Genomic DNA, 27,549 nt, shown 5'->3' with positions numbered 1-27,549 from the left:
GAAACTAGCAATAACGATAACGTGATTTGCATGACTTGATAACGAATAACACAGATGACATTATAGTTAAATGTGTTAAATTGGTAGGCAGTACCGGCTTTTTCAAAACAATTCAATTTTAATCAGTAATTTATAAAACATTTTTTAACATTTTTTTAACCAAACAAAAAGTAAATCGTTTAAAAAAAAACTGCTAATGCATGTGCCCAAGAAAGGCAATTCCAGCGTTATGAATTAAAAAAGTGTAATGACGGTGACTAGTAGAGCAGAGCCGATTAAAGGGAATATACAACATTTGCAAACATCGAAAAATAAAACTACCAAGTTTTTACAAAATACCTTAATCGGATGTTGGTAAATGACAGTCTAAAGCATCCTGTAAAATTATGCCACCTGGTGTGAAGTCATTTTCAAGAAAACGGTATTTTTGTAAACATTTCCTGCGGTGGTCGGCCGACCACCGTTGGAAAAACCTAACTATTTTTCAACTACTGCTCCAAATTTACCATTAGTTTAGTCCAAATTTTGTTTGCTATTGGTTACATTTTCATGAACGGGTGCAGGCCAGCTAGACTGGTACCCTTACCTTACAATTTTCCGGCATCTGTAAATTGATCCATTTTATATGTAGTGAAGTCAGGGAACCAGACTACTTAAACAGTTTTGTTTTTCTTGGTTTTTCCAGCATTTTTGAACACAAAACTTCAAACATGTCAGTGTAACAATATTTGATCTATTATACAAACCCCTCAAATAGTTCATTTCTGAAAAATACAGCAAAAGCCAATGATGTATATTCCCTTTAACCATGTTAACCATGATATGTTCAAAGAAATGCCTCTTCATTCAAAGAATGATTCAATACTATTTGGAGAAAAAAATAGTAAGTTTATTCACTGAGCTTAAGCTTCATGGGGAAGTGCCTATAGAATTAGCCTGTTTTTTTTTTCTTTTTTATATAGATATTTTCTTGGGGGGGGGGGCGTAATGCAAGTTGGTGGATTGTGAAGTTTCCTGATGGATGCCTTGTCAAGTCTACCATTCAGATTCAGATTCGCCACTTTAGATATTGTTTTCACACATATGTATTGGCAAAATTTAATTTGAAAGTCGAATTTGCAACATGATCAATGCGTAGCAGACGACGACCCGGTAAAGATGGAGGCCGCCATCTTGTTTTCAAAATATAAATATTCATAGTCTACATGTACATCCGGGGGTTTTCGCGGGTCAAAGATGTCACCGAACGAGCTCCTCGCTCGAAGTCGAACGAACTTCAAAAATACTTCGAGATTTTCTTAAATTTATCGACAAACATTTGGTAAGAAATACAGAATTTGATGTATAATCATTCATAGCAATTATTAGCATGCAAGGAGTTCACGTATAGTATATTTTTGTATTGCATATTGACGTAACAAGCGTGTTCACAGCTGAAGATCCTTGCGTAGCTACGGACGCTTTGGCTTTGCCTGCAATTTGTAAATTTTGTGCACGTTTCAATATGACATTTTCTGCATTGCACAGCTGCACTGCAGCAGGCTTGTGCAGAGCGCGCGTGACGACTGGGTGAATGTGCCGCGGTGATTGTGAATTCGTGCACGTATAATAAAACTACTATTAAACACCATTGGAAGAGTCATTTTCACTGCTCGGATGGTTGTATACTTTACTACTACTCATGCTAGTCTATTTATGCGGACGTGTAAAAATTATCTCACTCTTACTCAGTGTTGTTGTAGCTAGACTGCTACTGCTAGTTATAATTGTCTAAATGTTCTTGTGTATTTCTGAGTTACTCATCTGCTCATAGCCCCACTAGTGTGGCCGTCGGTATGCTGCGCTGAACCTAAGGCCACACACCGTGGTCCGTGCACTACTGAGGACGTTTTCATAAAATTTGCAGGGAATTTCTTACATATGGTTGTATTCTACGATGTCCCATCTATCACTTCTGGGATGCTTAGGTGTAATGATGTTCAATTTTCCGAGATATTCTTGAATTGCTTGTCGAGTGCGCGCGAGGGCGCGAGTTGCAAATGCGACGGCTGTTTCCTGTACCATGCATTTATCGTCTGGGGGCCACGTGCACTGATCTCTATTCAGGATCCACGGCACAGGAAACAGCCGTCGCATTTGCAACTCGCGCCCTCGCTCGACAAGCAATTTGCATAAACGCGACGTCACAGCTTGAGGTCATCTCTTGTCACATTCAAAATGGCTGCCATCACCGGACGTTTCACGAGTGCATATGGGCTCCAGAAAGATTCAAGAATATCTCGGAAAATTGAACATCATTACACCTAAGCATCCCAGAAGTGATAGATGGGACATCGTAGAATACAACCATATGTAAGAAATTCCCTGCAAATTTTATGAAAACGTCCTCAGTAGTGCGCAGACCACGGTGTGTGGCCTTAGGTTCAGCGCAGCATACCGACGGCCACACTAGTGGGGCTAATCTGCTCATAGAACTATGACCGAGGCTCCGCGTGAGCGGAGCCTCATACTTAGTTCTAGGAGTATTTCTGAGTAGGCCTATTTAATGTTACTGTTTGTAATTGTTGTAACAAATGTATCCCGAAAGATGAAATAAATGTAAGGCAGTGGATATTTAGCCGGAGACGGCAAACATTTAGTAAACGTTAGCTTGCCAGATATGCTCTGAACATGCGCAGTTCCTGTTTTTTTGGTACTTTCTTAGACATTTTCCGGTGACAAATTTTAGTCTGGCTCCATGCCAACATTATTGTTGCTACTTCGTTTTCACAAGATGGGAAATCAGACCATTTTACAATTTCGGACTTTATTTCCCTTTAAAAAAAATCCTCCAGAGCCACAAATCTGAAAAAGAAAATGTAATACTCTGCAGTAAAGTGTTTGAGACAGAGACATGTTAAAATAATAAAAGGAGAATATTCTTTTTTGGGGGAGATGGGGAATAAAACCCTTAAAAATTTCACCAGAGGGGATCAAACCCAGGTCTTCCCGCTCATGCATGAGATCCGTTGCTTATCCACTAGACCAAGTGTGTTACACAACCGTTGGTGGTAATTCAGGCCGCCTTAGAGAGTACAGCACCCTCTGTTGATAGGGATTACTGCTGACAATATATCCACTATATTTACATGTAAATGTAAAACACTCACCAAAAGAGCTGACTAAATGACACTCAAAACTGACATTCTGATATTTCTTGTCATATATCTGAACAATATGACACCTTGAATATCAGAATATTAACAAAATTGTTTCAGTAAAAGTTTATACAATACAGAGGGAGGCCTATGCATATGACATACATGTAGGCCCTATAGTTGCATATCCCCACTTGAAATGGCCTATCTGCATACATGTACAAGTCTAGTAAAACAACAAGTACACTCAGTTTGGTTCTTAATATGGCCTACTTTGTACCATTTTATTCTCAAGACGATGGGCTACATGAAGGTATCCAAAACCTGAGGCTACACTTCATTTTCACAAAAGCCACCGAGTATCACATCACCAGCTATGGACAAGCAAAAGCCGACCGGTACTAAGCAAGGCGTGGTGAGCCCCGGAGGTGACTCCGCCTCCTTCGAAGTCCCCGCCCTCCCAGAGGGCATTGGCATGCAGCCAAAGCTGGACTCCATCTTTGCCGATGTGCAGGCCAATCTCCCGTCCATCGACTTTGACATCTCTGATGTGAGTAAAATACCGGCAGTTTTATGGCGTATAAACATAATGTAGCAGCCAAACAACTTATTTTTTTCTGAGGAAACTAAATCATTTTGTGGTAAAAAAATTACCATGAGATACATGTAGGGCCTAATACAGTATTTCTTTACCACAAAATCCTGTCAAGGCTTGACAGGATTTTCTTCTGTGTGATTTGAAGGACCTTATGTTTAAAAGCTACGACAGAGCTTGTAAAGACTGTCAAAATCTGTTTGGGCCACGTTCCTCACCTTCTTGGTACGTGTAAGTGAATGCCTGAAGTGCCAAGTGGCCCAATTTGGAATTCAAGTCCTTTCATTTAATTAGCTGTACACGTTTAACTCTGGACTGGGGTGTCCAAATGAGATGGGATAAAGACCATTGTGTAGAGTATTACTACACTTTCGGACTCTATAGATACGTTTTGCAAAAGGAGAGTAGTATTTTTTAATATTAAAAGAATTGACTGCTGCATTTTTGTGTGTGTGAGACACCCTATACATGTACATCAAATGACTCTTCAGTTAACAGACTTGTACAGTTCACCAAGGGCTTCTCTGATAGTGTCAGAGGACTCGCTCGTTGTATATCACTTGGAACAGTACACATGGTACATGTAGGTGGTATGTGATCAGGCACAAGAACTCCAGTGTGGAATTCACACCATCATGAGTCCCGTGTAGGTAGGCATTACATGTACATGTACATTCACTGTGTGGACTTCCGAACAAAAGAGGTCCACATAAACCAGATAGAAGCGATGTTATGTGGACTTGGGCAAGTCCACACAGTGTTTCCCCATTTCTGGAAAACAGGTTTAGAGGCATTTTTTGGGTTAGGTTTATCCATGCCAAAATGAAGATTAACACTAAAGGGGATCATACATATAGAAAAAAAATTGGGTTGAAAGAGTTTCACAGTTTGAGAAAAATGTGTTTTTTCACTGGTTTTTCTTAACTACACGAAACCAAGGAAATGTCCACACTTGTATGTATGTGTGTGCGCACTGGTTCAAGCGCACATGGCAAAGAGCATGCACGACCTTTTTTCATCTGAACCTGCACAAAGCCGTAGCATCGTGACATTACATTTTCCATAGCAGTTACATGTACTGGCATTCAAGTGTCGGTCAGTGTCTGTCAATCTGCTGCCGAAGTCCTGCAGGTATGGCTTCTCCCACTGTTACATTAATACACCTGACAATACAGAGCGTGTTCCCAGTAAATCAAATTACATGTAGGTTTTGCCCTTCACGGACGTTTTAAACACTGTATACTCAGTGTGTTACCTCCCGAGTGAAAGTTGGAAAAAATCACTCGGGTGGGACTCGGACTCGTGTGGTAAGACATCTGCACTAGAAAGCTGGAGGTCGTGGGTTCGAGTCCCACCCGAGTGATTTTTTTCCAACTTTCACTCGGGAGGTAACACACTGAGTATACAGTATTTAAAAACGTCGGTGAAGGGCAAAACCTAATTTGATTTTTATCACCCTGGCGCAAATATTCCATCTTATAATGTTCCCAGTATTTGACCAAACCATTGTCAACTGGTATGCATTTGAATAAATTCGTCAAACTTTGGATAAACTTGGTAGTATTAAAAAAAAAAAGGTAAAGTTGCAATTATTTGCAGTCTTTTTAGTTAGAATTTTCCCCAGATTCTCACGATAGTACATCTTGTTGATGTCTTTCTTTTTACAGGTGAGCTCTGATGAAGAGATTGCTATCGTCAGCCGCTCCCTGAGGACTCCGACACCACTTGAAAATGACCCCCACCAGGAAATTGAGATGTCGCCGGAAACCTGGCGCTCTGCCCTGGAACCAACCAACGTCTTTGACCAACGTGACGTGTTCCACCGGTACTCTGCTCACTCTGACAGCCAATCAAGCAGCAGGAAGACCTCGGACAGTAGTGACAGTAGCGCGGCCGAGCTGATGGCCTTGGACCCGTCGATCGTCCAGGTGGGGCTGCACATTCCCTGCTGGGTAACGAAGGGTCGCCGTTTACAAACATGATAGAGACGAGCAGTGACAACAACCATATACACAGTTGGTCAGATCTCATGAATACTTTAGGCATCCGGGAAAACGGCGTTCCGAGTCAGCCTACTGGCAATTCAAATGTTATACCATACAGTACATTCCAGACACACAACCAAGGCACGCATACTGCTGTGGTTCCAGACACAGTGATGGATAACAAGAATGCTCCGAGTGAATCTGATCCCCCTGCTGACACCGAATCCACAGCCGAGGAGACCAAGAAGAGAAGGCTGTCAACTGACTTGGCAGAGAGCAGGATCTCGTCGATGATCCCGTCGCAGGTGCCCCAACTCTCCATGGAGGATGTGGAAGACATTGACCTGGACCTGCTGCTGGAATCTTTTCCTGCCGCAGCGAGCAGGAGACCGGATGAAAACAGCCGACAGCCCATTCATCCTCAGACAGGAGGTGGTGATGGAACACAGAAAGGTTTTGAGATGATTGCTTAGAAAAACAAGTTCAAATTGATACCAATTGTAGCATGTCTAGTTTTCTTTATATAATTGGCACTTTACCAAAGACCTTTCACCAGTTCAGTGAACGCATTTAAAAAAGATATCAGGTTTACAGCTTTTCTCTTTGAATTGGTATCATTGTCTTGTCAGTTTTGTCAATCTTGTTCTATCTTGTCAATTTTGTCGTTTTCATTTTGTGAGTCTGGGCTAAGCTTCCACTAGGGGTCCAAATTTATCACTTTATTTTTTAGAACTTAATATTGACTTACATTGATAAAAGGCTAAAACCAATATTTAAACTGTTGGATCTTGTTTGATTCAGCAAGGTCATTTTATTCTCCCTCAGCTGAAGGCAACAGTCTAAGTCTGATGGAGAAGCTAGCCCAGCTCTGCGTCCAGCAGTCCTCTGGCACCCTCTCCAAGACCCAGCTCCTTGGCGCCACTTCCGAATCCCCAAGGACTGCCACTGCCACTTGTAAGACTGCCAAAGTCCAGAGAGACATGCCACCAGCGTCAGGCCGCAAGGTGGCCTGGGCTGAGGGAGCGACTAAACAGGACCGCAAGATGAGAGAAATGGGAACCAACATGGGGTAAGTTGTGCTGACCTTGAACCCAGCAAGATGCAGCGGTTACGTCTCAATAGTCCCAAGTGCTTTTAGTCCAACGAAACACTACTGTGTAGTTCCACTTGTTCAGGTAGACTGACCCTAACCCTAACACTAACCCTAATCCTACGAAAACAATTCACACACATTCCTATGTGATTTGTTTTCGTTTGCTGAAAGAACACTTACGTTCTTGTGATCCGTGGACAGAACTTTCAAACGGTGGTTATGTTTAAAATTCCATAACTTGAAAAGTACATGAGTTATTTGAATGATTATTGTACTCAACCTGTAGTGCTTTACCATTAAAGACATTTTCAGAATCGGCAGTTTTTGCTGCAGCTTGGGTATATGCTGCTGTGGTAAATGCAACATGGATATAATTTTACGCTAAATTTATCTTCAATAATTGCAAACCCTGACATTATTTTTGTTTCCCCCTCCCACAGAATGGATGATCCAGTGTACAGGCACAAAACAACAACATCCATTGGTGTGTCAACTCAAAACAGGCCCCCAATGGAACATTCCACTCACAGCATAGGGATAGGGACAAGTTCCAGCAAAAAAGAGAGAACAGAGACTGTGTTTCTGGATCTTCGAGAGACCACAGTAGCTAAGAAAGTGGAGGTAAGGAGTTCTCTTCATACTTTAATATCGTAAATTTGCTTTTTAATGCCATGGATGAGTTTTAGCATTTGGGACCTGCACGGTTGGGTCTTGGTTTTTGAAATGACATGATGGGTTCTATTGTTTTAAACAACAATATAATGAGTATATGATACTTTCTGTTTCATTAGGTTCCAGACGTTGTACCAGAATCTGTGAAGAGAATTCTGAAGCTGAATTCACCTGGGTGAGTCAGCTTTGCCTATTGGATCTCAAATGTCGGAGAGAATTCCATACTGAGCCACTACTCAGACCTCCTGCACTAAGTCTATGGGCCATGACAGAAAAAGTATAAGTATTTTAAGAATTTTTGCACTCCTTAAATAATGTTTCTTCATTAGATTTACAACTTTTGGTATTTTTCAGATCATATTAGGGAATGTGAGTGGTGGCCCAGTATGGAACTCTCTCCCAAATGTCTGGATTTAAGAAGTCTGTGAATATACCATATGGAAAGAGAAATACTTGGACAAGAACCAGAGGTGCAGTTAAAGCTGCAGCTCATAGACACATGTATTGTGCAAGGTTCCACCTGGTTGTTTGAGTATTCCATCTCGTTGGGAAATTTGAAATACTTTAGAAGTGACTTTCATACTTTTACTGTTCATGTAAAATTGAGTGAACATAGAAAATTGGCAGGATTTGAACAAAATGGACATAATTTGCCACTGCTTTTGTGCTGAAGGTTTCTTAACATCGTCTAACTTTGATCGCACAGGTCTCACTTTACTTTATGAAGCCCATTATTAAACTAGGTGTTGATTTGTTCAGGGGCAGTGAGTCTGATGGAAGCCAGAGCAGCGATGATGAAGAGGAGGACCTGCAAGCGTGGAGAGAGAACAGAAAGAGAGGATTGAAGGGCTCCTCCCCGCCTCCCACCAAAGCCAAGAAAGGGTCAGTTGCTGACTTAACACGTCTTTGCTTTTACCAGGAAAATTACCCTACACATGTATATAGGGTCTGGTAATGATAAGCTCGCTGCAACGGACTGCTAATAGCTTATAACTCCCTAGGCCTTTTTGCTAGGATGTAGCCTCAATCTTGCAAAATCCTCCAATTGGCCTCGTGGAAAAATAGCATATATAGCCTCAATCCTGCAATTTCCTCCATTATTTCTTGAATGTGGTCCTTGGAGGGGTGACCACTGCCTGAATCCTGGAAAGTTCTCTTTGGCAATCACTGTCAATAGGCTGAGGCAGAGCCAGTGACATCCTGGAGCAGTGCGGAGGATTTCAAGTATAATGTTTCCCTAAATGTATGCATGGCTGAGCACAAACAACACAAGGTCCGGCCAAATACCTTGACAAAGTGCATCGTACAAAATCAGTAACACACTTTTGCCACATAACCTCATTCCTCCGAATTCCTCCACTTTGGCAAAGAGGATTTTGAAGGATTCAGGGCGGTTAGGGTTAAAGAGCGAGATTCAGTGTTCACAAGGGATTACATTGTTTGTGTCCATGAGCTGGATACTTCTCTTTAAGTAGTTTGAACCATGGACAAATCAAGTCTCCAACACACCAAATGGCGAATGTTATGTAACTTTTTTCTCAACTCTTCTCTCCCGCTTTATACAGAGTATCATCAAGAGCCACCCCACCACCCAGGGTGATCATGCCGAAAACCGACAAGGTAAGATCCAAAACAGAGGTAGAAAAGGAACAGTCAGGGACAAACATATATTATTGTATAGCAGTACAACAAACATTGAACAGTTGATCAGAAGATGACTTAGCTGTTGATCAATTCAGGGTTTCAATTTGTGCTGGCAGATGTGATAATCAGTGCCAATTATTTCATTCACAGAGAAAACAAAATTATTCTTCCTTACAAGTGCAGACTTCATGGCTGAAGATAATCACACTGCCAGACATGCCAGAAACACCGGGGCGAACCCCTTCTCTTAGCGATAAGTGTACTGGGTTCTTTAACGTGCATTTATACATTATACAACACACGGGAACTACGGCTTTACGTCCCATCTGAAGGACGAAGCAATAATGGTTAAGTGCCGTGCCCTTTTAAGTGTCTTTTAAGGGCACAAGTGTCCGCCCGGGCTCGAACCCACACCACTGTTGCCTCTGAAACACCAGAGCATGAGTCCGGTGTTCTTAACCGCTAGGCCATGACACTCCACAAGTCTTGGACTTCCTTCCCCCGTTCAACTTTAACAGTAACTTTTTGTGCTCTTGTTATGGTCTGTCTAGACACCAGCACCAGCAAGCCATGCCAAGACACCCCAAGACAAAGCCTCTCCAGCATCCCCTCCAGTGATCTCCAAGAAGACCCTAACCCTAATGGAGAAGACCCTTTCCGAGGCTCTCCCCGCCACGCCACCTCCCTCCCCAACCGTCACCACCGCAGCCGACAAGGCCCAGGAGCGAGAGCGGCTCCTCCAAGAGGAGATGCGGAGGAAGCTCCGGGAGCAGCGGGAGCAGGAGCGGGCAGCTAGGACCCGGCTGCAGAAGCGTCTGGAGGTCCTCCGGCCCCGCGTGTCTGCCTCCGGCAAAAGGCCCGCCGCAAGAACCACGCCAATCATCTATGACATGGTAAGTCTCATACATTAAACCACACATTTGCTTTTGCAACACATTGTATTCCTTCCCACTGAACCCATAATTCTATACAGAGCTTGGGCGTTTGGCGCAGCATAGAGACTAACAGACAGTTTTAGGAGGTGCAGGGACTAATAGGTTAAAGCCTGGTTCTAAGTAAATTTTATGGCCGAAAAAAATTGCAGTTAACTTCCATGAATTGCAGTATACTTCTCCCTGTGCCTTGACAAATAGTTTTCCAACCAGTGGGATGACTGGAATAACTTTGATTGTGTGTACATATATTGATGCAAGTATTACATGAACAAAGCAAAACACATATTACAGTGTATGATAGAAAGAAGTACATTGTTGAAGGGCAAAACCTAATATGGAGCATACATCACCCCAACTCAAATTCCATCTTTAATGTGAATAGTTAGGATGTGGTACCTGCTGCTATAAAAGATTCGAACCAACCAAAGCACGGTAGGCAAGTGGTTAGATGTCTGCACTGGTAAGGAGGAGGTTGTGGGTTCGAGGTCCCCCCCCCCCCCCCCCCCCCCCCCCCCCCCCCCCCCCCCGAGTAGTTTTGAGCTTTTTCATACCATCACTGGGGACGACATTGAGTATGTATACAGTATTTGGAAAATATTTCGGTAAAGGAAAAACAAATTGAACTTAACAATATGAGCCTGTCCACAAAATTCACTACTAATGGCATATATCTAATGATGAATTTCGTTCCAATTTTCTTTTGGTTTTTACATTAACTAGGAGGCCTCTTACACTACATCCCCTCACTGCCTGCCTTCCATCCTACGGCAGAATCATGACTGTGCCCTCCTAACAGTCCAACTATCTACGAGTGGTGAAATCATACCTCAGCGGTGTCCTGTCAGCAGCCGCTCACCCAGCGAGAGACGCATCTCCGTCACCTACCAGTTGCTTCTGTCCTGGCTGCTTTCCTTGGTCCCGCCAAGCTTCGATTACCTCTTAGAAGGCTTCAAAGTGGAGAAGCTTCCCAAGGCCGATTTGTTTCCATTCTGGGTGGTGGGGCTCCAGCAGGTGTACCAAGATGGCGGGCTGGTGTTGAATGTTGCGGTAACCCCAACCAATTTCAGTGAGGGCAAGCAACAGCTGCTGAAACGGAAGACCAAGGGTCTTGGAAAGGAGGGAACCAGGGACAGCACCTTATTCCAGTCCCACCTCTCCAAGTTCCTGACCATCAACACTTTACTGACTGTCTGTCCCTGGGTGGAGAACACCTTCGCCTGCGCCATCCGCCGGGACGGCGACATCACTGATGGCCGTGACCAGACCACTTACGACACAGTCCTGGAGGATGGATCCTATGTACCGTCCCTGCCGCACATCAGCTCCAAGCCATTGTCCATGCTGCTGACAGTCAATCAAGATCGGGCGTCAGTGCAAAAAGTCTTTGGGTCTGGGGAGGCTGCTTTCTTCTGGCAGACCATCGACTCAGATGAGGTCATCTCGGAGCAGACTTCCAGCGGGGAGTACGACAACTACACCGATGTCCAGAACACCATGAGCCTGGTCTACAAGTCTGTCTACAGCCATCCCACACATATGATGGGCTTCTTCTACCGTGTCCTTCAGGAAGGCCTGGATATTGCCGGAGTCCGCTTGCTCTACCACTCCGAGGAGATTTTGACAGCTGACCACAGCCCCAGGGCAGAAAGACGCAGAGAATTGGATGGCAGTCAGCTTCTGGAGCACATGAACAAGGTGGGCCCGATCCTGGCGATTGCTGTTCGTGGAGCGTTGGCTCGAACCCGCTGGCTGGACGCCATCGGGCCGTCAGACCCGCAGCTTGCTCGTCGCACCGATCCCCAGTCTCTTATCGCGCTCTTCGGCGGCCAGACTCGCGAGGAGGTCCCTATTTACTGTCCGCGCAATCCCAACAGGGTCAGCTATGAGCTGGCCCTTTGGTTTGGAGGACGGGTCCCGGAGAGTGGAGTGGTAGACGTCGGATCCACAGCTGCCTCCGCCTCCCAGCAGAGGCAGGAGAGGAAAGGCAGGAGAGGAAAGAAAGGATCTCAGTCTGACTTGGGTGATTGGGCTAAAGAAGGCCTGGAAGTCATAAGGTAAGGCACTTACACTTCTTCTTACTGAGTTATATTTTCCAGTGACTGGCTGATCATGCAGTGAGAAAGTGCCCAAACCAAACCCTGAATTATTTTTTTGTGAATCAGAGCTCCAAAGTCTCTCATTCTAGGAAAAATGTTACTAGACTTCAAGGTTGTTAGCTCAAACAAACAGTTACAATTACTTCTTGCCAAAATAGGAACAAACATTTGTACATGTAGCTGAAAGCACTGTTTTAAAGAAGAACATTCACCTGCATTGTTATAAAAGTAAAAAACAAATATTTTTTTGATTTGATCAAACGTTGAACATTTGTTTGCCTTCGATACAATGATCAGTTATGTGGAAAAACAACCTGACCAGCGGTCTCGATCAGCTGTTTAGCACCAGACCGATGCGTGATGCGTTACTCCCTGTACTGCCCCAAATCGCCCCCGCATTATTCCTGAGGGAATAAAAGCAATGTAATACAATGCTTTACGGGTTTTTATTGGTTCAATAAATTGACTTGGTACTGCAGGAAACCACCCTCAATGCTGGTAGCCACCACTCAGAGCGACGTTTTCCTGGTGGTCTCTCCCATCGTGCCACCAAACTGCATAGGATCCATCCTGTCGGCCTGCCAGACCAGGGGTTACCAGCTAAGGGGCATCCGCAGACTGCGTCTCAATAACAAGAGGGTTGCTGCGCTAGGTCTGTATTCAATTTTCCAGGGATTCAGAATGATGAAAATGGCAATAGTGGGTTATGTTGGCCCCTCAAAGTGCATCCCATGGCACTCACAAGTCCTCCAGCCTTCAATCCAACGGCAAGCCACAAACCTTCCTGTTGTTGTTATTCAAAATATATGATGCGATCACGCTAAATGAGTCGTTTGTCGGGAATTTTTATGTGGAGATACAGGCCAAAATAGGGCCACTTCATCACATCACTTCATTACATCTGTTGGTGTTCCGACTTCCATAATTTTTGAACTAAAGATGGTATCAGCATCTTGAAATCTGTTACCAATTTTTTTTTTTTTGGACCAGGGTCGACAAACGACTCATGTAGCTTGATCCCATCACATATAGGCCCTACCTGCTGACATGAATATATGTGCATGAGGCTGGTGTAATTGTATAGTTTTGTAGCCCCTCCCATTTCATTCATAAATGTCAAAGACCCTCCCTTCTCTCTGCCCATTTTGGCAGCATGAATATAAAAGTCCCTCTATTACCCCTCCTGTTTGAAATACATCAAAGTCACTCCTCTGTTTAGCCCCTCCCATTTTGCATAGATAGATATCAAAGTCCCTCCCTAGCCCCTCCCATCTTGCATAAATGGATATCAAAGTCCCTCCCGTAGCCCTTCTCATTTTGCATGTGGACATTTGAAAGCCCCTCCCATTTTGCAAACACGGCGCATCAAATCGCTCATTCACTGCCACATTTGACCAGGTCTGATGGGGGCACAAGTCCGCGCCTTCAACCCGCTGTCCTGCACCACGCCCACCTCCCCCGCCCAGCACTACGAGCAGAAGCTCAAGAAGCAGCTGGAGGCGGAGTTTCCCAAGGCCAACCCCTCCCCCATGCCCTCGCTGGTGGTGCTGCTGAGGAAGGAGAATGGCATGCATCATGGGGCGGGTCTGATGGAAGCAATGATGGTGTACATGTGCATGAAAGGTAAATCTAACCACCTTGGGTATTTAGCTAGAAAACTGTCTCAGGAAAAATTGGACAAATTTGCTTTTTTCAAACTTGTTTTAAACACTGATGGTGGCACATACGCATTGCTACTAGGGCTGGGCCAAATATATGAATATTCGATTATCCAACAAATATCTGAATAGCATGTTTACGATTCAATATTTGAAAAATGTGAGCGGTCTTGAGAAGATGATGAAAAATATTCGTGATGTAATTTGAATACTCAGGGGTGTGAAATCTCCACTAAATCTTTAGCAGATTTCCGCCTTTTTGTTGAGCGTGCCACATTTTATTTTCCGCTGTTTTTCTACCGATGGTCCAGATTTTCTCCCGCTTTTTTGGTTTGACTTAGTCATTTGTCAACCTTGCCGTCGGTCTTTTTTAGTGTAAAAGTACATTTATAACATTTTTATTGCATACTATGATTTTTAACAACTCAAAACCAACTGAAATTAATAGTATTTGTGATAAACAGTGGAAAAAAAACAAGTTAAAATTTACCTAAGTGTTTATTTGCACTTTTATTCAATATCACAAAAAAATTACCATTTTTGTAAGCATTTCCTATACAAAATAATGTCATTTGATGGAGATATATTTGGCCATAACTTTGGGTTGCACGGGTCAATTATGGCCATTTTGCCATCATTTGTTTTCTTTCTGGGTGGGCTTTACAATGAAAGCAATCTCTTAAACAAATAATACCATTTAAAAAAAGGTTCACTAGCCATAGGAATAAACTCACTGCCAGTTGTCGACACTGAGCAAGTATTTGTATAACTTGGTTGTCATGTTTCAAATATTTGGTAAAATCCTAGTTAGAACAATTGATTACTAAATTATTCAACGATGCACAGCAGTAATTGGTACTTGTGATGTTATTCAAAAGACAGATCTTCATTGTTACATTTTTAAAAGTCGAACACAATTTTTCCTGTCATTCCCATTCAGGCATGCTTACCACCATCAAAGAAAACAGCCCAACTGGTACCCTGACTGCCAACCTGTGCTTCCACATGGTGCCTTACTCAGAGTCCCTCCTTACCCACCTGGGTGGGGACCTGACTAGCCTTCCGAGCGGCAACCTCCTGCATTCTGGTCTGACGTCCCCAGCCGGTGGCTTTTACACCAACCCGGAGCTGGAGCAGGTGGTGGTGGTGACCATTTCCGGAACAAGCGCATTGAAGACGTTCGGCAACACCCTGAATAAACTGCTGGGCCTGTACCCATTTGTAAGTAACCCTACAGAGATGTTGTCAAGTCAGTCTTATGTTAGTCACAGGTTAGTCACAGGTTAGTCACAAGATAGTCACATGTCAATCACAAGGCAGTCACATGTCAATCACAAGGCAGTCACATGTCAATAACAAGGCAGTCACATGTCAATAACAAGGCAGTCACATGTCAATAACAAGGCAGTCACATGTCAATAACAAGGCAGTCACATGCCAATAACAAGGCAGTCACATGTCAGTCTTTATTAGATGTCATGCGTCAGTCACAAGTCATTCACAAGTCAGTCACAAGTCAGTCAAAAATAAGTCAGGGGGCAATCATGAGTCAATCACAAGTCAGTCAGTGGTCATGTCGCAAGATGGTCACAGGTCCGACACAAGTCAATTACTGGTCAATCACAAGGCATTCACAAGTTAGTCCAAGGTGCAGTCACAAGTCACATTATAAGTCTCACAAGGGGGTGACCTCGGGGACCAGGGCCCTGAAAAATGGTTGGCAACACCTGGAATTAACTTCTGGGGCTTTACCCACTAGAAAGATCCCTGTTACACAGAGTTGTAATAGATTTATCACAGTTCTGGTCAGAAGACTGGTCACAAGTCAAAACACGGGTCAATCAGACATAGTCAGAGGTCAGTCACAACTCAATCAGTAGTCATGTCACAAGACGGTTGTTAGGCAGTTCAGTCAATCATACGGCAATTACAGGTCAATTTCAAGACAGTGTCAAGTCAGTCCCAAGTCACTCACACATACATTGTATTTATTTAATAATGCTATAGACGTAGAATTCATCGGAGGTCTCCTCCAGTCTGTGTGTGGTTAGGCCAGTGCAAACAAAAATTGTCACTGCTTGCACGGTTTCATTGAGTCCTTTCCTGTTCTTGCAATGTTCAGAATCCACCCAACCAACCCCCTCCCTCCCCCACCTCCGCCATCGGTCAGGGTCTGGAGCTCCTGGGCATCAAGTGGCTAGCATCCCTGACTGCCTCCCAGGCCAAGGAACTCACTCCCTATGAGGTTGGGGATCGCTACTGGCAGGCCAGCGTGCAGGCCCTGACGTCCAACCCTGCCCTGGTCTGCGCCGTACGGGGGCTGAATGCTCTGCAGCTTGTACATTCCATCCTGGGTAGGTTACAGTCAAACTTCAATCTTGAGCCTTCAAAGATTTTTTGAGAGAAATTTAGATAAGTCCACTATAAGTATTGAGTCTTGCTTCTACAGTTTCAATGATATAAATGTCCCATGTAATTATGGACTGTTTTAAATGGGGTCCTTGAAATGCTTTGTTGTGTCCTATTTTCGGTCTTTGTATTGCCGGTTCTAAGGGCATTTCTTGCCATTTTGGATTGTGCGTGTATGCAGCAGTAAATTGTTGCTAAAGCATCCTTAGTTGCTGCAATATTTCAGTTTTAGAACTGTAGTTGATTACCTTGGGTTGTTGGTTTTAATGAACAAATTTTACAAACGTTTTCAATGGCATACATTGTTGGTTCCTATATTCACAGTAAAGTCTTAAGGCACATTAAAGAGTGTGTAACAAAAAGGGAAGACAGCAGCAATATTATGATGTTCATAAATTCAGAGTCGTGAATATGTGCAGAAACTGTTTTTCCATTATACTCATTTATAGCCCCTTTAAATGTTCACAGGTACCTCGCCAGTTACCGGTGCCCTGCCCGGCAAAGGCATCGCCAATCTAGAACGCATTGTATCTCTGTCGGCCGAGGCCGCCTTCCGGCAGGCCACCCTGTTCTTCCGCGACCAGGAGCTCTTTGCCGACCCCTCCATGCGGGTCAATCTGCCCTACCTGCCTCCGCTGCGAAGCCCCAGCCTGGAAGAGCTGTCCACGGCCCGCTTTGCCTGGGCCGACCAGGAGACCACGGAGGGGGGTTCTCTGTCGTCGCCGTCATCCAAGGGCAAAAAGGGGAAAGTGAAGGGCGGGACTAAGCAGCAAGGCAAGGGGATGCTGGTGGTGGAGGAGTCCATCTACAAAGCCATGCTAGTTGGTAAGATCCTTGGACTAGGCAAGTCTAGTAAAGCTGGTTCTAGAGTAGTCTAAGACACACTAATAGAGCTCCATCTATTTCATGGAGACCGGAAGGTCCATGCCACCCATGCGTAAAGCGCTCGCCTGTCACCAAGGTGACCACGGTTCAAATCCTGGCCGCGGATCGCATGTGAGTAGATTGGTGCGTTGGTTCTCTCCTGTGCCACAAGTGTTTTTCTCTGGGTCCTCCGGTTTTCCTCCCTCCGGAAAAATCAAACACTTTCGATCTCAGGCTGTGCTCCGTGGTCATATATGGGTCGATGTGGCAGGCAGCCATAGGCGCCTTTACGTGCCAGCGGCCCGACCACGTTGTAGCCGCGTCCTTCGCAATTCAGCATACCAGCTGCAAGTAAGGATGATTATCCTCCCAAATTATTAGTATTATTATTATTATAATTATTGTATTGTGCAAAATGCAGCGCTGTAAAAATGATGATCTTGGGGATGGTGAATAGAGCATAACAGATAGTTTCATTGACGGTGGCTGGAAGAAAATGACGATAATGTCTTGGACTTTCCACACTATAAAATTTTGTTCAGATCTAAAATAGGAGGCGGTGTCTGGAAATTTGGCACAAAGTTTATTGTACAAAAAATGCGTACATGTGTAACTCTGCGCGGCCCAGATTTTGGACACAGATTTTTTTTCCCAAAGGCCAGTTTCATCACTGTAATCAGCAACATTATGCAACAGAAACTTGGCATTTGGCATACAAGCTACATCACCCTATACGTATGTGCCATAGTAGACACTATGCAGGAACATGGATACAGTTCTTGAATGTACTAGCTTGTATGTAGCAGAGTACGCACAACCACTTGTCTCCTGTATATGGCACCTCTGCACAATAATCATAATTTCATTTTTATATTGCTACCTCTCGTATCAGGACCCCGACTGCTGACAACAGTGGCGGTGATCAAACCCCTGGCCGTCCGCAAGCATTTGTCCAAGATCCTGAAGCGGATAGCACAGCAGAACTTCACCTTGGTGGCCCTGAAGTTGACGGTCATCGGTGACAACGAGGCCAAGGAACTTGTCCCCAAGGATGACAAAGAGGTGCGTGTTGTTGGACCTTCTCATGACTTGGAAGTCAAGTAATAAACAGGAGTATTCTAATTTTGTTTTCCTCTTTCAATGATTTCTCCGAACACAAGGCAAAAAAAAAAAACCCTCAAAACTTGTTTGATTTGACTTGACTTTATTTCATCTCTTAATTTACATGAGAACAAAGGTAATTATAAGCAGATAATAAATACTACAGAGATGCGGAATCCATAAAAATGCTTAGCCTTTTGGGTATGGACCCTGTGAGTAACATACAGACAAATGGATTATAAGCACAACAACATGAATGTAACAGAAACCATGGTAACAAGGCAAACCCGATAAATGAACAAGAAATTTCAATAATATGTAGGTAGAAAAAAATAATAGAACAAAATCATCTACAAAATCAAGAAAAACACCTCTGATCAGTAGCTAAAAGTAAATAGTGACAAAGACTCAAAGTTGAACTAAACAACAGAAAATTGATTGCATTATAAAGTGAAAAGAAATCTTGAACAGTGGGAATCATAAAGGCAAGCGTCGAGTTTCTTGAACCCAGAGTATGTTTTTTTTTCTCGTGAATAAAACTTATTTGTGGTGTACATGTATAAATGTGCCTATTTATATTGTCAGAGATGAAACTTTTCCAATTTTAATCGGAAATCCAACTTTTTGGATTTTTCAACAAATTGTCCGATTTTTTTACAGTGTGTCCCACAAAATTTGATTTTGTAATGATTTTTTCACAAAATGACATTTTATTTCAATCATAATTTCGAAGAAATGTCGATGGAAAGTCGATGGAAATGGCACGTTAAAATCATCGCGAACGTAGTTTTAATCTCTTTCACCAGTCGTTATTGGAGTGTTTTAACGGAAGAAACACAGGCCATAACACTGATCGGAGCCTTCTCCGGCTGGACAAAAGGTTAAACATTGACAGGTGACATGGAAAATCACTGTGTCGCACGTGTGTGCGAATATGCAATGGTACAGCGTACGTACCGCACCATACCGTCCGCTAGCACATGGCCGGTCGGGAACGGTAGCCTTGTGAACGATCCAGTGGATAAAATCATTATGTTGTGCAATTTTCAGAGGTTTCAAATTTACAATTTCTACAAATGTAATGCTTTAAAAATCGTGATGATTATCTCGAGGATAGCGAAGAGAGCATTAGCGAAACATTTCACTGGCATTTGTTGGAAGAGAAAGACAATAATGCCTGATTTTTTCCCCCCACGTATGAATGCAAGTGGAGTAGTGGAGTTGTGTGGTTGAATCATGGACATGATTGAAGCACCATGAACAGTGCCCTTGTCTTTCGGACTTTTTCCTCAATTTTCTCAAGTAAGAAGTGAACTTCTTTATTGATGACTCCTTTACTCTAACCGTAATTCAGGCATTTTATGCAATGAAAACACTGACCATTTTTTTTTCATCGTAAAATTTTGTTTGAATCGAAAATAAAGTAGGAGTTGGTGTCCGGAAATTGGGCATGAAGTGTATTGTACATGCATGTACATGTGTGTAACTGCAGCGCGGCCCAGATTTCGGACACATATTTTTGTTCGGCTTATTTTCCGATTTTTTTTTGCCATATGCCAGTTTCATCTCTGTATTGTGCCTGTTGCTGTTGACTAGGATAAGATGCTGTGCGCCATGCATCAGGAGCATCTGACCTCCGGCCCGGTCCTGCTGCTGTGCCTGCAGAGAGAGAACGCCGTCCGTAAGCTCCTGGACCTGCTGGGACCGACCAACCCCCAGGATGCCCGACGGCAGAGCCAGTTCCTATGGAGGGGCATGTATGGAGCAGACCCCATCAATAATGGAATTCATGGTATGATGGTTTTTTTTGGAGGGCGGGGGCGGGGGGGGGGGGGGGGGGGGGGGGGGGATAAGAACACATTGTTTGTTTATTTGTTCCCCAAAGTGCAGTTTTGTTGAAGTCGGTCATTTTGCAGAGTTTCCTTATCATGAAAAACCTCAGCAAATTTGCCTAACATCGGCTAAGTGACTGGTCGAAAAGTAATGACACATCCCTGATATGGTGGACAGCCCCCCCCCCCAAAAAAAGTGTTTTTTAAATGTAAATGCTATTAGTAAATATCAGCCAAAGAACAGTCACAAACTTCACCACTGTCCTAGTATACAGTGCTTCTTGAAATGTTTTAAATACCAGACGATGCTAAATGCACCCACTCCTACTAGACTATCTCCTGAATTGTGGAGGGACCCGGAATCAGTATGTTACAGTTTGTCACCGATCCGATGGAGTCACGAATCCGCCCCATACTGGTATTTTAAACATAATCCGCCAAATTTCAAGACACACAACGGCACTGTTTGTTAATTAGGATAATTACACAAAGTGGCAAACGTGTGGCAACTCATATTTGCTTTTTCGACGAAGTGACGAATCCTCGTCTCTTTGATTTTACATTTTGTTATAGTACGTAATGTTGACAATTTGCATTTCAACAAAGTGACGAAAATGCATTCTATGCTTCATGCGGCGAATCTATAAAAATATACATGGCGCCTGCTGAATCTGTGTACAAACACATGCTACGTATGTGTGACGAATGTGTTCATGCTCTAATTTCTTTTCTTTTTTCCATTTTGATGAACTGCTGAATCTATTTAGTTATTATCTCCTTAATTACGCATGTTTTTTAAAATGAAAATAGAGACAAGGATTGGCTATTTAACTGTTGGGCAATTGCATCAATTATATCTTTCCAATTTTTGGGGGAGAAATGTATACAAAATTAAACGCAATTTCAAAAATCAACCAACTTGAAATGTGATTTTCTCAAACCTTGGTTTTGCTGTAGTGCGGTCAGAATTGTCACTTCGTCAAAATGGTGTCAGTTTCTGTGCCCTTCCTAGTTTGACAACTTATTCTCATTCTTAAAAGTTACCATGCCACAGTTAGCAGTCATCATCATCATCAGGCTGTGGTCATCCATTGTTGGATGAAGCCCTCCTCAAGCAGTTTCCATTCTCTTCTGTTTGTCATTCTACTCCATGTTGCCGTGTTCATATATGTGGTGATTTCATCTCTCCATCTCCTTTGTCTACCTCTTCTTCTTCTGCCTGTCCTTGGTTGCCATTCTGTGAGTCTCTTGGTCCATCTGTTGTCTTGTCTTCTTGCTGAGTGCCCTGCCCATCTCCATTTCATTTCCTTGATCTTCTCTATCTTTGACCTTTGTTTTTTGTCTTATGAAGGTATGTCTGATTTTGTCCCATAATGATAGATTGAGCATTCTCCTTTCCATGGCTCTCTGTGTTGTTGTCAATTTTTGTTCCATCTCTTTGGTTGTTGCCCATGTCTCTGCCCCATAAGTCATCGTTGTTAGGACACACTGGTTTCAAGTCCTTCTAAATGATATTGGAATTTCCTTGTCGGTTATTTGTTGTACCTTGCAAAACACCTCCATCCTCCCTTGATCCTACTTTGTACTTTTTCTCTCGTGGTGTCTTCCATCTTCAGTGTTTGGCCAAGGTATTTATAACTCTCCACTTATAACTCTCCACAGTTAGCAGTACCGCATGTGTATACCATTTTCTGTTCTAGGTTCTGAGAGCTACCAAGCAGCAGTCAACGAGCAAAAGTTTCTCTTCCCCGATGGCCTATGCTGCAGGGAGACTGCAGATCTACAGGCTGATAAGGTGAAAATAAATCATCGGTTTTTTTTTTCAACGAGTCTCAAAACTGAAAAAGAGAGCTTGGACGATTACATACGCTGTTTTTTTTTAAGTACAGGATAAAAAGCTTAGAATACTATTTGGCCCCAAGAGTGTTTAAAACTCATCAAACATTTCTAAACAGTTGTAAACACTAAAAAGCTATGTTGGCATAAATTTTAGTGTTTATGCAGTGTGAATATTACTTTACATCGCTGCAACCACCTCTTGACTTCCCAGCAACCTTGTTAAAGTGAAACATTTCTCATGGAATTTTGGAGATTTCTCAGGGAAATATCCAGGAAAACTCCGGGACTTTTGTTTTCATAAAGTGCTGGGAACCCAGAATATCGCTTTTGGACTTGAGGCCTAGTCAAGAGCTGCCAAGGAGAGTTTCCAAGAAAAAATGAACCTGAATCCCTCCAAGTCTGTTCAAGACTCGCTCTTAAATAATAGCAACTCAGTTATTGTGAGCCACGTCAAAGTACATGTATATACACTTTTAATAATAATAATAATACCAGAGTCTTGTATAGCGAACGTGTCTACCAACAATTAGGTACTCAAGGCGCTGGAAATTATGTCTATCATATTAAAGACAGGTACATAAAGTTTATGAGAAATATGAGACCCATTATGAAGCACCTTATAAGGTTTACAAGGTGGTGCGGTGCATATTGCAGCCACTGCCAGAAACACTGGGGTTTAAGCCCTTCTCTTAGCGATAAATGTTACTGGGTTCTTTTACACAACACACGGAGCCTATGGCTTTACGTCCCATCTGAAGGATAAAGCAATAACGGTAAAGTGCCTTGCTCAAGAACACAAGTACCATGTTCCCAAGGTTAGGATTCGAACTCATGTACCATGGCACGCGAGTCGAACACAGTACCTATTGGACCACAGCACCCCATACTCAGTATTGTCCCGAGTGATTGTGAGAGAGAATCACTCGGGTTGGACTTGAACCTCCTACCTACTAGTGCAGACGTCTTACCACTCGACCGCAGAGCTTGCCGGGGTCGGCTGGCTAGTTCGAATCTGATATAGCATCGGGTACTGCAACCAAACTATTCATAATATGGAATTTTGCCGAGGGGTGAAGTAAATTCAAAATTTGTTTCATATTTGTGTTCTTTTTATATTTTTATTCTTGCACTCTTGGTTTTTTTGTTTTTGATTCAGATCATCTGTCCAGCCAGAGACTCGGTCATGGGATACCAGCAGGCTGGCCATCGACGCTTTGTCACCAAGCCATACCCAGTCAGAACGGATTCTAACGACAGCCTACTGTCTCCCGTCACCAGTACACATTCCTTGACTTCCATAGGCTCAGGTACAAAAACAGGCTCAAATAATGTACCATCTGAACGTATGCGACTTCAGGCAAACGTGAATGTATAAGTGGTTCGCTAGTCAACGATTTTAAGAAGCATTGTATAGACAGTGTCTCTTACAGAACTTGAGAGACAACAATTCACAAAGCTTTATGAGTGGGCCTTCAAGCCGTGACAGCCTTCTTACTAATGCAGCAATTGTACCACTGAGCCAAATGCGATGAACTAACTGGTTCCAGGTCTGTTGTTCCCCAGGAGAATTTTAAAAGGTTATTAAGTAAGTTTGTTGTTTTACTGTGGACTGGGGATGCCTCATTCTCTACTGAAGCCACAGTGAAAGGCATCATGACGTGAGCACTCCTCTTAAGACCAACCCGACCAACCATATAGGCCACTCGACCAACCATATAGGCCACTCGGGTTGGGACGCACCATTTTAGAAAGTCTGCCCTGGGGATTAATTTATCAGCACTTATCATTTAATTCGTTCCATAAAAGAGTGAAGGTCACTCTGTCTGAGAGATTTCAAGCATAATATTTCGTTGCTAAATTCAATCTGTCAGCCGACAAAAGTGTTATCATAATAACGTACCTGAAATGTTGACTTGTTTCATATGGTGATCTGTAAAAATCGATAAATAAATGGCAGAGAACGATCTTTTACTGCTATGCTAGCATAAACCACAATCACCAGAAAGTATAGTTCAAGAAAACAGGTCGTAATTCATTTAACCTTCAAGTGATTATCTCTGTGGGACAGTGGAGCAGTGAAGGGAGCTTTGTTTACTTAAGGACCCCCCCACAGAGGTCCAACGTGGTGTGTGGAACTAGCCACTTTCTTAAGAAGGCCGTTTTCGTCATGTGTAGGATCTTTTGCATTGATCCCAAAGGAAGCCTACCAAATTATTAAGTGTTGCATGTTGCTGCGTTCAGCAGGGTTTCAAGCCACAATACCTAGGTGTTAGGGTAAATACATTTCAAACCTCTAAAGGGCAATTTAATTCGGACGTACATGTCAGACACTTCAATGAGTTACTTTTGGAAAAGTAAATGTTATACATCACTAATGTGACATGTAATGAGTACAAAACAGTATAGACCAAACAAAGGTACCACAATACAGAACAAGCTAAGGTACCACCACCTTAACATCATGTGCAAAGAACCTTGTACACCATGTGGTCGGACGTACGCAGAGAATTTGATTTTACGGAATTGCCCTGAAACCAAACCGTTATCATCCCCAGGTTCAAGCACCAGCTCGACAGACCTCCTCCTGCCCTCCCACAGCGCCCTCTGCCAGACCAACTGTCTCCTGCTGACACCGCCTCTCCTGCTGACCAAGGTCAAAGGTTATTACCGGGGTCACATTGAGGTCGTGGATGCACTGCTGGTGCACGGCTTCACCATTGTCGGTATGCGGATGGTGTGGTTCAATGAGGATCAGGCTCAGGAGTACAGCGGCGTCTATACCAAGGCCTTCCCCAGTTTGGTGTGTTTTTAGGCATTTTTCCCTTTACTTTTGTTTTTAGGCCTTCTATTGAGGGGGTAGTTTTCTGGCATTTTCTTCTGTCTTCAGTGTATCTTGTTGAAGCTCTCTGTTTCTTTTTTTTTTGTCCTTGGCTATTTTCTGTGTAGTATTTTATTTTTTTTCATAAAGCAGGAAGAGAAACTTGTTCAAAGACAGGGAAATTATTTTTCAAAGATATTGAAAAAATTTGGAAACCCGCCAACATTTGTCTGGTAATCTGGAGGGTACAGGTTCAAATGCTGCTCTGTTCAGTTTCTTTGTTCAACTGTATAATTATTACTTTTTCGGTTTGTGATTTTCATTTTTGTTTTGATTTTTGTCAGCGATATTGTGAGGGGGGAAAAATGTTGTCATGTCCATAATTTCGAGGGTCAATCTGTTGTGTTATCTTTCAGAGAGTATTCCTAATTATGTTTACATTTCAGCCCAAGATTCTTTGTCACGGGCCCAGCATTGTGGTCGCTGTGCAGAGAGACAACGCTGTCAGCTGCTTTGATGCTCTTTTGGGAAGGTTGGTGATTTGTTCTATTGTCAAGAACCTGTAGTTCAATACATGTCCTTATGAAATCTGCTGCTGATAAGAGAGAATCATTTGAATGTTTAAATGGCAAACTTTCTTGACAACTACCAGAAGCACTGGGCAAACTGTACTTTTCATAAAATTTTGCTTATCAACAAATGTTAATTTGTGATTGTATTGATTTTTGTTTTGGTCTTCTTTTGATGCAGCTGTTTTGACAAGGAGTCTGTCATCAGTAAATACGGAGAGCACATCCTCAGACCCAAAGATCCCAAAGAGGTAGGCTCCAAAAAATGGCAAAAGGGTAAAGTTAAAGGGGACGAACCTGTGTTCACAGGAACGGAGTGCCCATCTCTCTTTCATTAGCGATTGGGCCAGACTCATATGCTGCTGTGGGGGGATCGCCACACCTCCTCCACAGCGAGTCTGTTACCTTCCCAGCATTGAATAATACCGGTACCCATTTAACACCTGGGTTGAGAGGAGTAATTGAGGTAGAGTGCCTTACTCAAGGGCACAACACGCATGGCCGGCGGGGCTCGAACCCACAACCTCAGGATCATGAATCCTGTGCTCTACCGATAGACCACACCTGCCCGCAAATGGTAACCCTCTTTGTCACTGTACTGCCCCAAACGGCCCTTCTTATTACTCACTGTAGCACCCAAAATTGTGAGTAAATGCGTTGTAGACCCCAACGTGGTGATAGCAAAAGTATTCCATTTCTTCTTACAGGCATCAAGGCATTTAGAGTTCTTCTTCAACGAGCTTGTTCCGCGAAGCCAGGGTGAAATCGTCCCCTGTTGATGTCAGTAAGTTGGACCACAGTTCCTCAAGTTGAATTTGTTTTTCAAGTATTTGAAATTGAAATTCTGTTTTTCAAGATGTTGAAACAGTTTCTTTTTTTTTGTAAATAATAGACCAAGTGCAAAGGTTGTATAAGATGAATGTATATGTTGGTTTTGTTCACACCGTCTTTCATTACATTAAGTGCTATAAATTATATTAAAAAAAAGATTGATATTTCTGTGTTGTATTGAGCAAGAGTTGTATAAGCTATTTCCGTCCTTGATTTGAACATAACACACCAAGTTGTTCTGAATGCTTAAATTTGGATTTATATATTACAGATGTATAATATTCAGGTACTGCCTATTCAGCGAAAAAAAGTATTGTATAGTTTCATATAGTGGTTACTGAAAAGAGTTTTCAAATTCTACGTATGTATTGTGTTTGAATAGTTAATACTATTCAATAAAGAAGAAAGTGTTCTACGTTGCAAACATAATTCCTAATTGCACCACTATTGACAAAAGGTTTGTGTTTTTTTTTTTTTTTTTTTTTTTTTTTATGGCATGATAGGCAATGCATCCTTCCGTCCAAGTGTCCTTAACCTAAAAGTGCTGTGACTGTTTTGAATCTGTCTTTTGACCAAGACTTGTGTGCCTTAAAATGAAAGAGTCAGTTCAACCATTGGTTAAATGCTCTACTTTTAATAATCTTCTCAGCTTTGAAAAACTGTGTACATACATTTCTCTTTATTGTTACACAAAAAGTCAGCATTATAAATTATATTATCAAATGAACCACAAAGGGAAACTGACTAGGTGTATTACAATAATGTTTAAAGTTCAACAAACAAATTGACTGGAGCGTGGTTTGAACCTACGACTTCCGGGTTACTGTTCCAGTGCTCTACCAACTAAGCTATCCGGCCCTATGTTGGGGGTTCCCTAATTCATCAATGTCTTTGGTAATGGGGTGCCACTCAGAAGCCATAAACCCGTTTATGCCATGCAGCCAGGGATCATGCCCAAAGTCACGATGCAGACCTGGCAAGTAGCAAACGGGGATCATTCAGAGAGGATAAGGCTTGTTTATTACAAATGTTCAAATGACAAGCGCCCCTTGAACAACAATATTGAGGAATCGCCAACATAAGGCTCATAGCTCAGTTGGTAGAGCACCGGAACGGTAACTCGGAGGCCGCAGTTTCAAACCCGTGCCAGTCAATTTCTTCGTTCAACTTTAAAAGGCTCATTATGAATTAGTTCAAATTATTTGCTTAAGTTGCACATGATTCTCCTATTGCCTCCCAAAAGGAGTGAAATTTGTCAGTTTTCCAGATTTTTTTGTTAAAGAATTGTTAAAGAATCCCTTTTGATATCTGGAATTTCTGGGGGTTTCAAGTGTTTTTACCTGTACAAGCATATACAGAACAAAAGAAGTGGGTATTGTATTATTATAGGTCTCGTTCAAATGACGTCATTTCCTACAGACCTGCCACGTGCATCGTCATTTTGAGCGTCAACTTGCATAACGCACATCGG

The 27,549-nt window shown here is 42.8% G+C and overlaps 1 protein-coding gene across 1 annotated transcript; it reads left to right on the top strand.

The window, feature by feature from the left end:
- The first annotated feature begins 1,221 nt into the window (after positions 1-1,221).
- Positions 1,222-27,549, top strand: LOC119735591. Its single transcript, XM_038209353.1, is given in 24 exon segments — positions 1,222-1,321; positions 3,433-3,687; positions 5,400-5,664; positions 5,667-6,170; positions 6,543-6,786; positions 7,251-7,431; positions 7,602-7,657; positions 8,242-8,364; positions 9,048-9,102; positions 9,678-10,019; positions 10,782-12,115; positions 12,637-12,809; positions 13,556-13,780; positions 14,756-15,036; positions 15,938-16,169; positions 16,693-17,049; positions 17,981-18,150; positions 19,786-19,981; positions 21,722-21,816; positions 23,017-23,167; positions 24,416-24,660; positions 25,125-25,210; positions 25,429-25,498; positions 25,955-27,549. Coding segments are annotated over 23 exon segments (5,631 nt in total). The 5' UTR covers positions 1,222-1,321; positions 3,433-3,513; the 3' UTR covers positions 26,027-27,549.

The sequence above is a fragment of the Patiria miniata genome, unplaced genomic scaffold (assembly GCF_015706575.1).
Source record: "Patiria miniata isolate m_02_andy unplaced genomic scaffold, ASM1570657v1 HiC_scaffold_29, whole genome shotgun sequence".
NCBI lineage: Eukaryota > Metazoa > Echinodermata > Asteroidea > Valvatida > Asterinidae > Patiria > Patiria miniata.
This window is presented reverse-complemented; position numbering and strand designations above follow the sequence as displayed.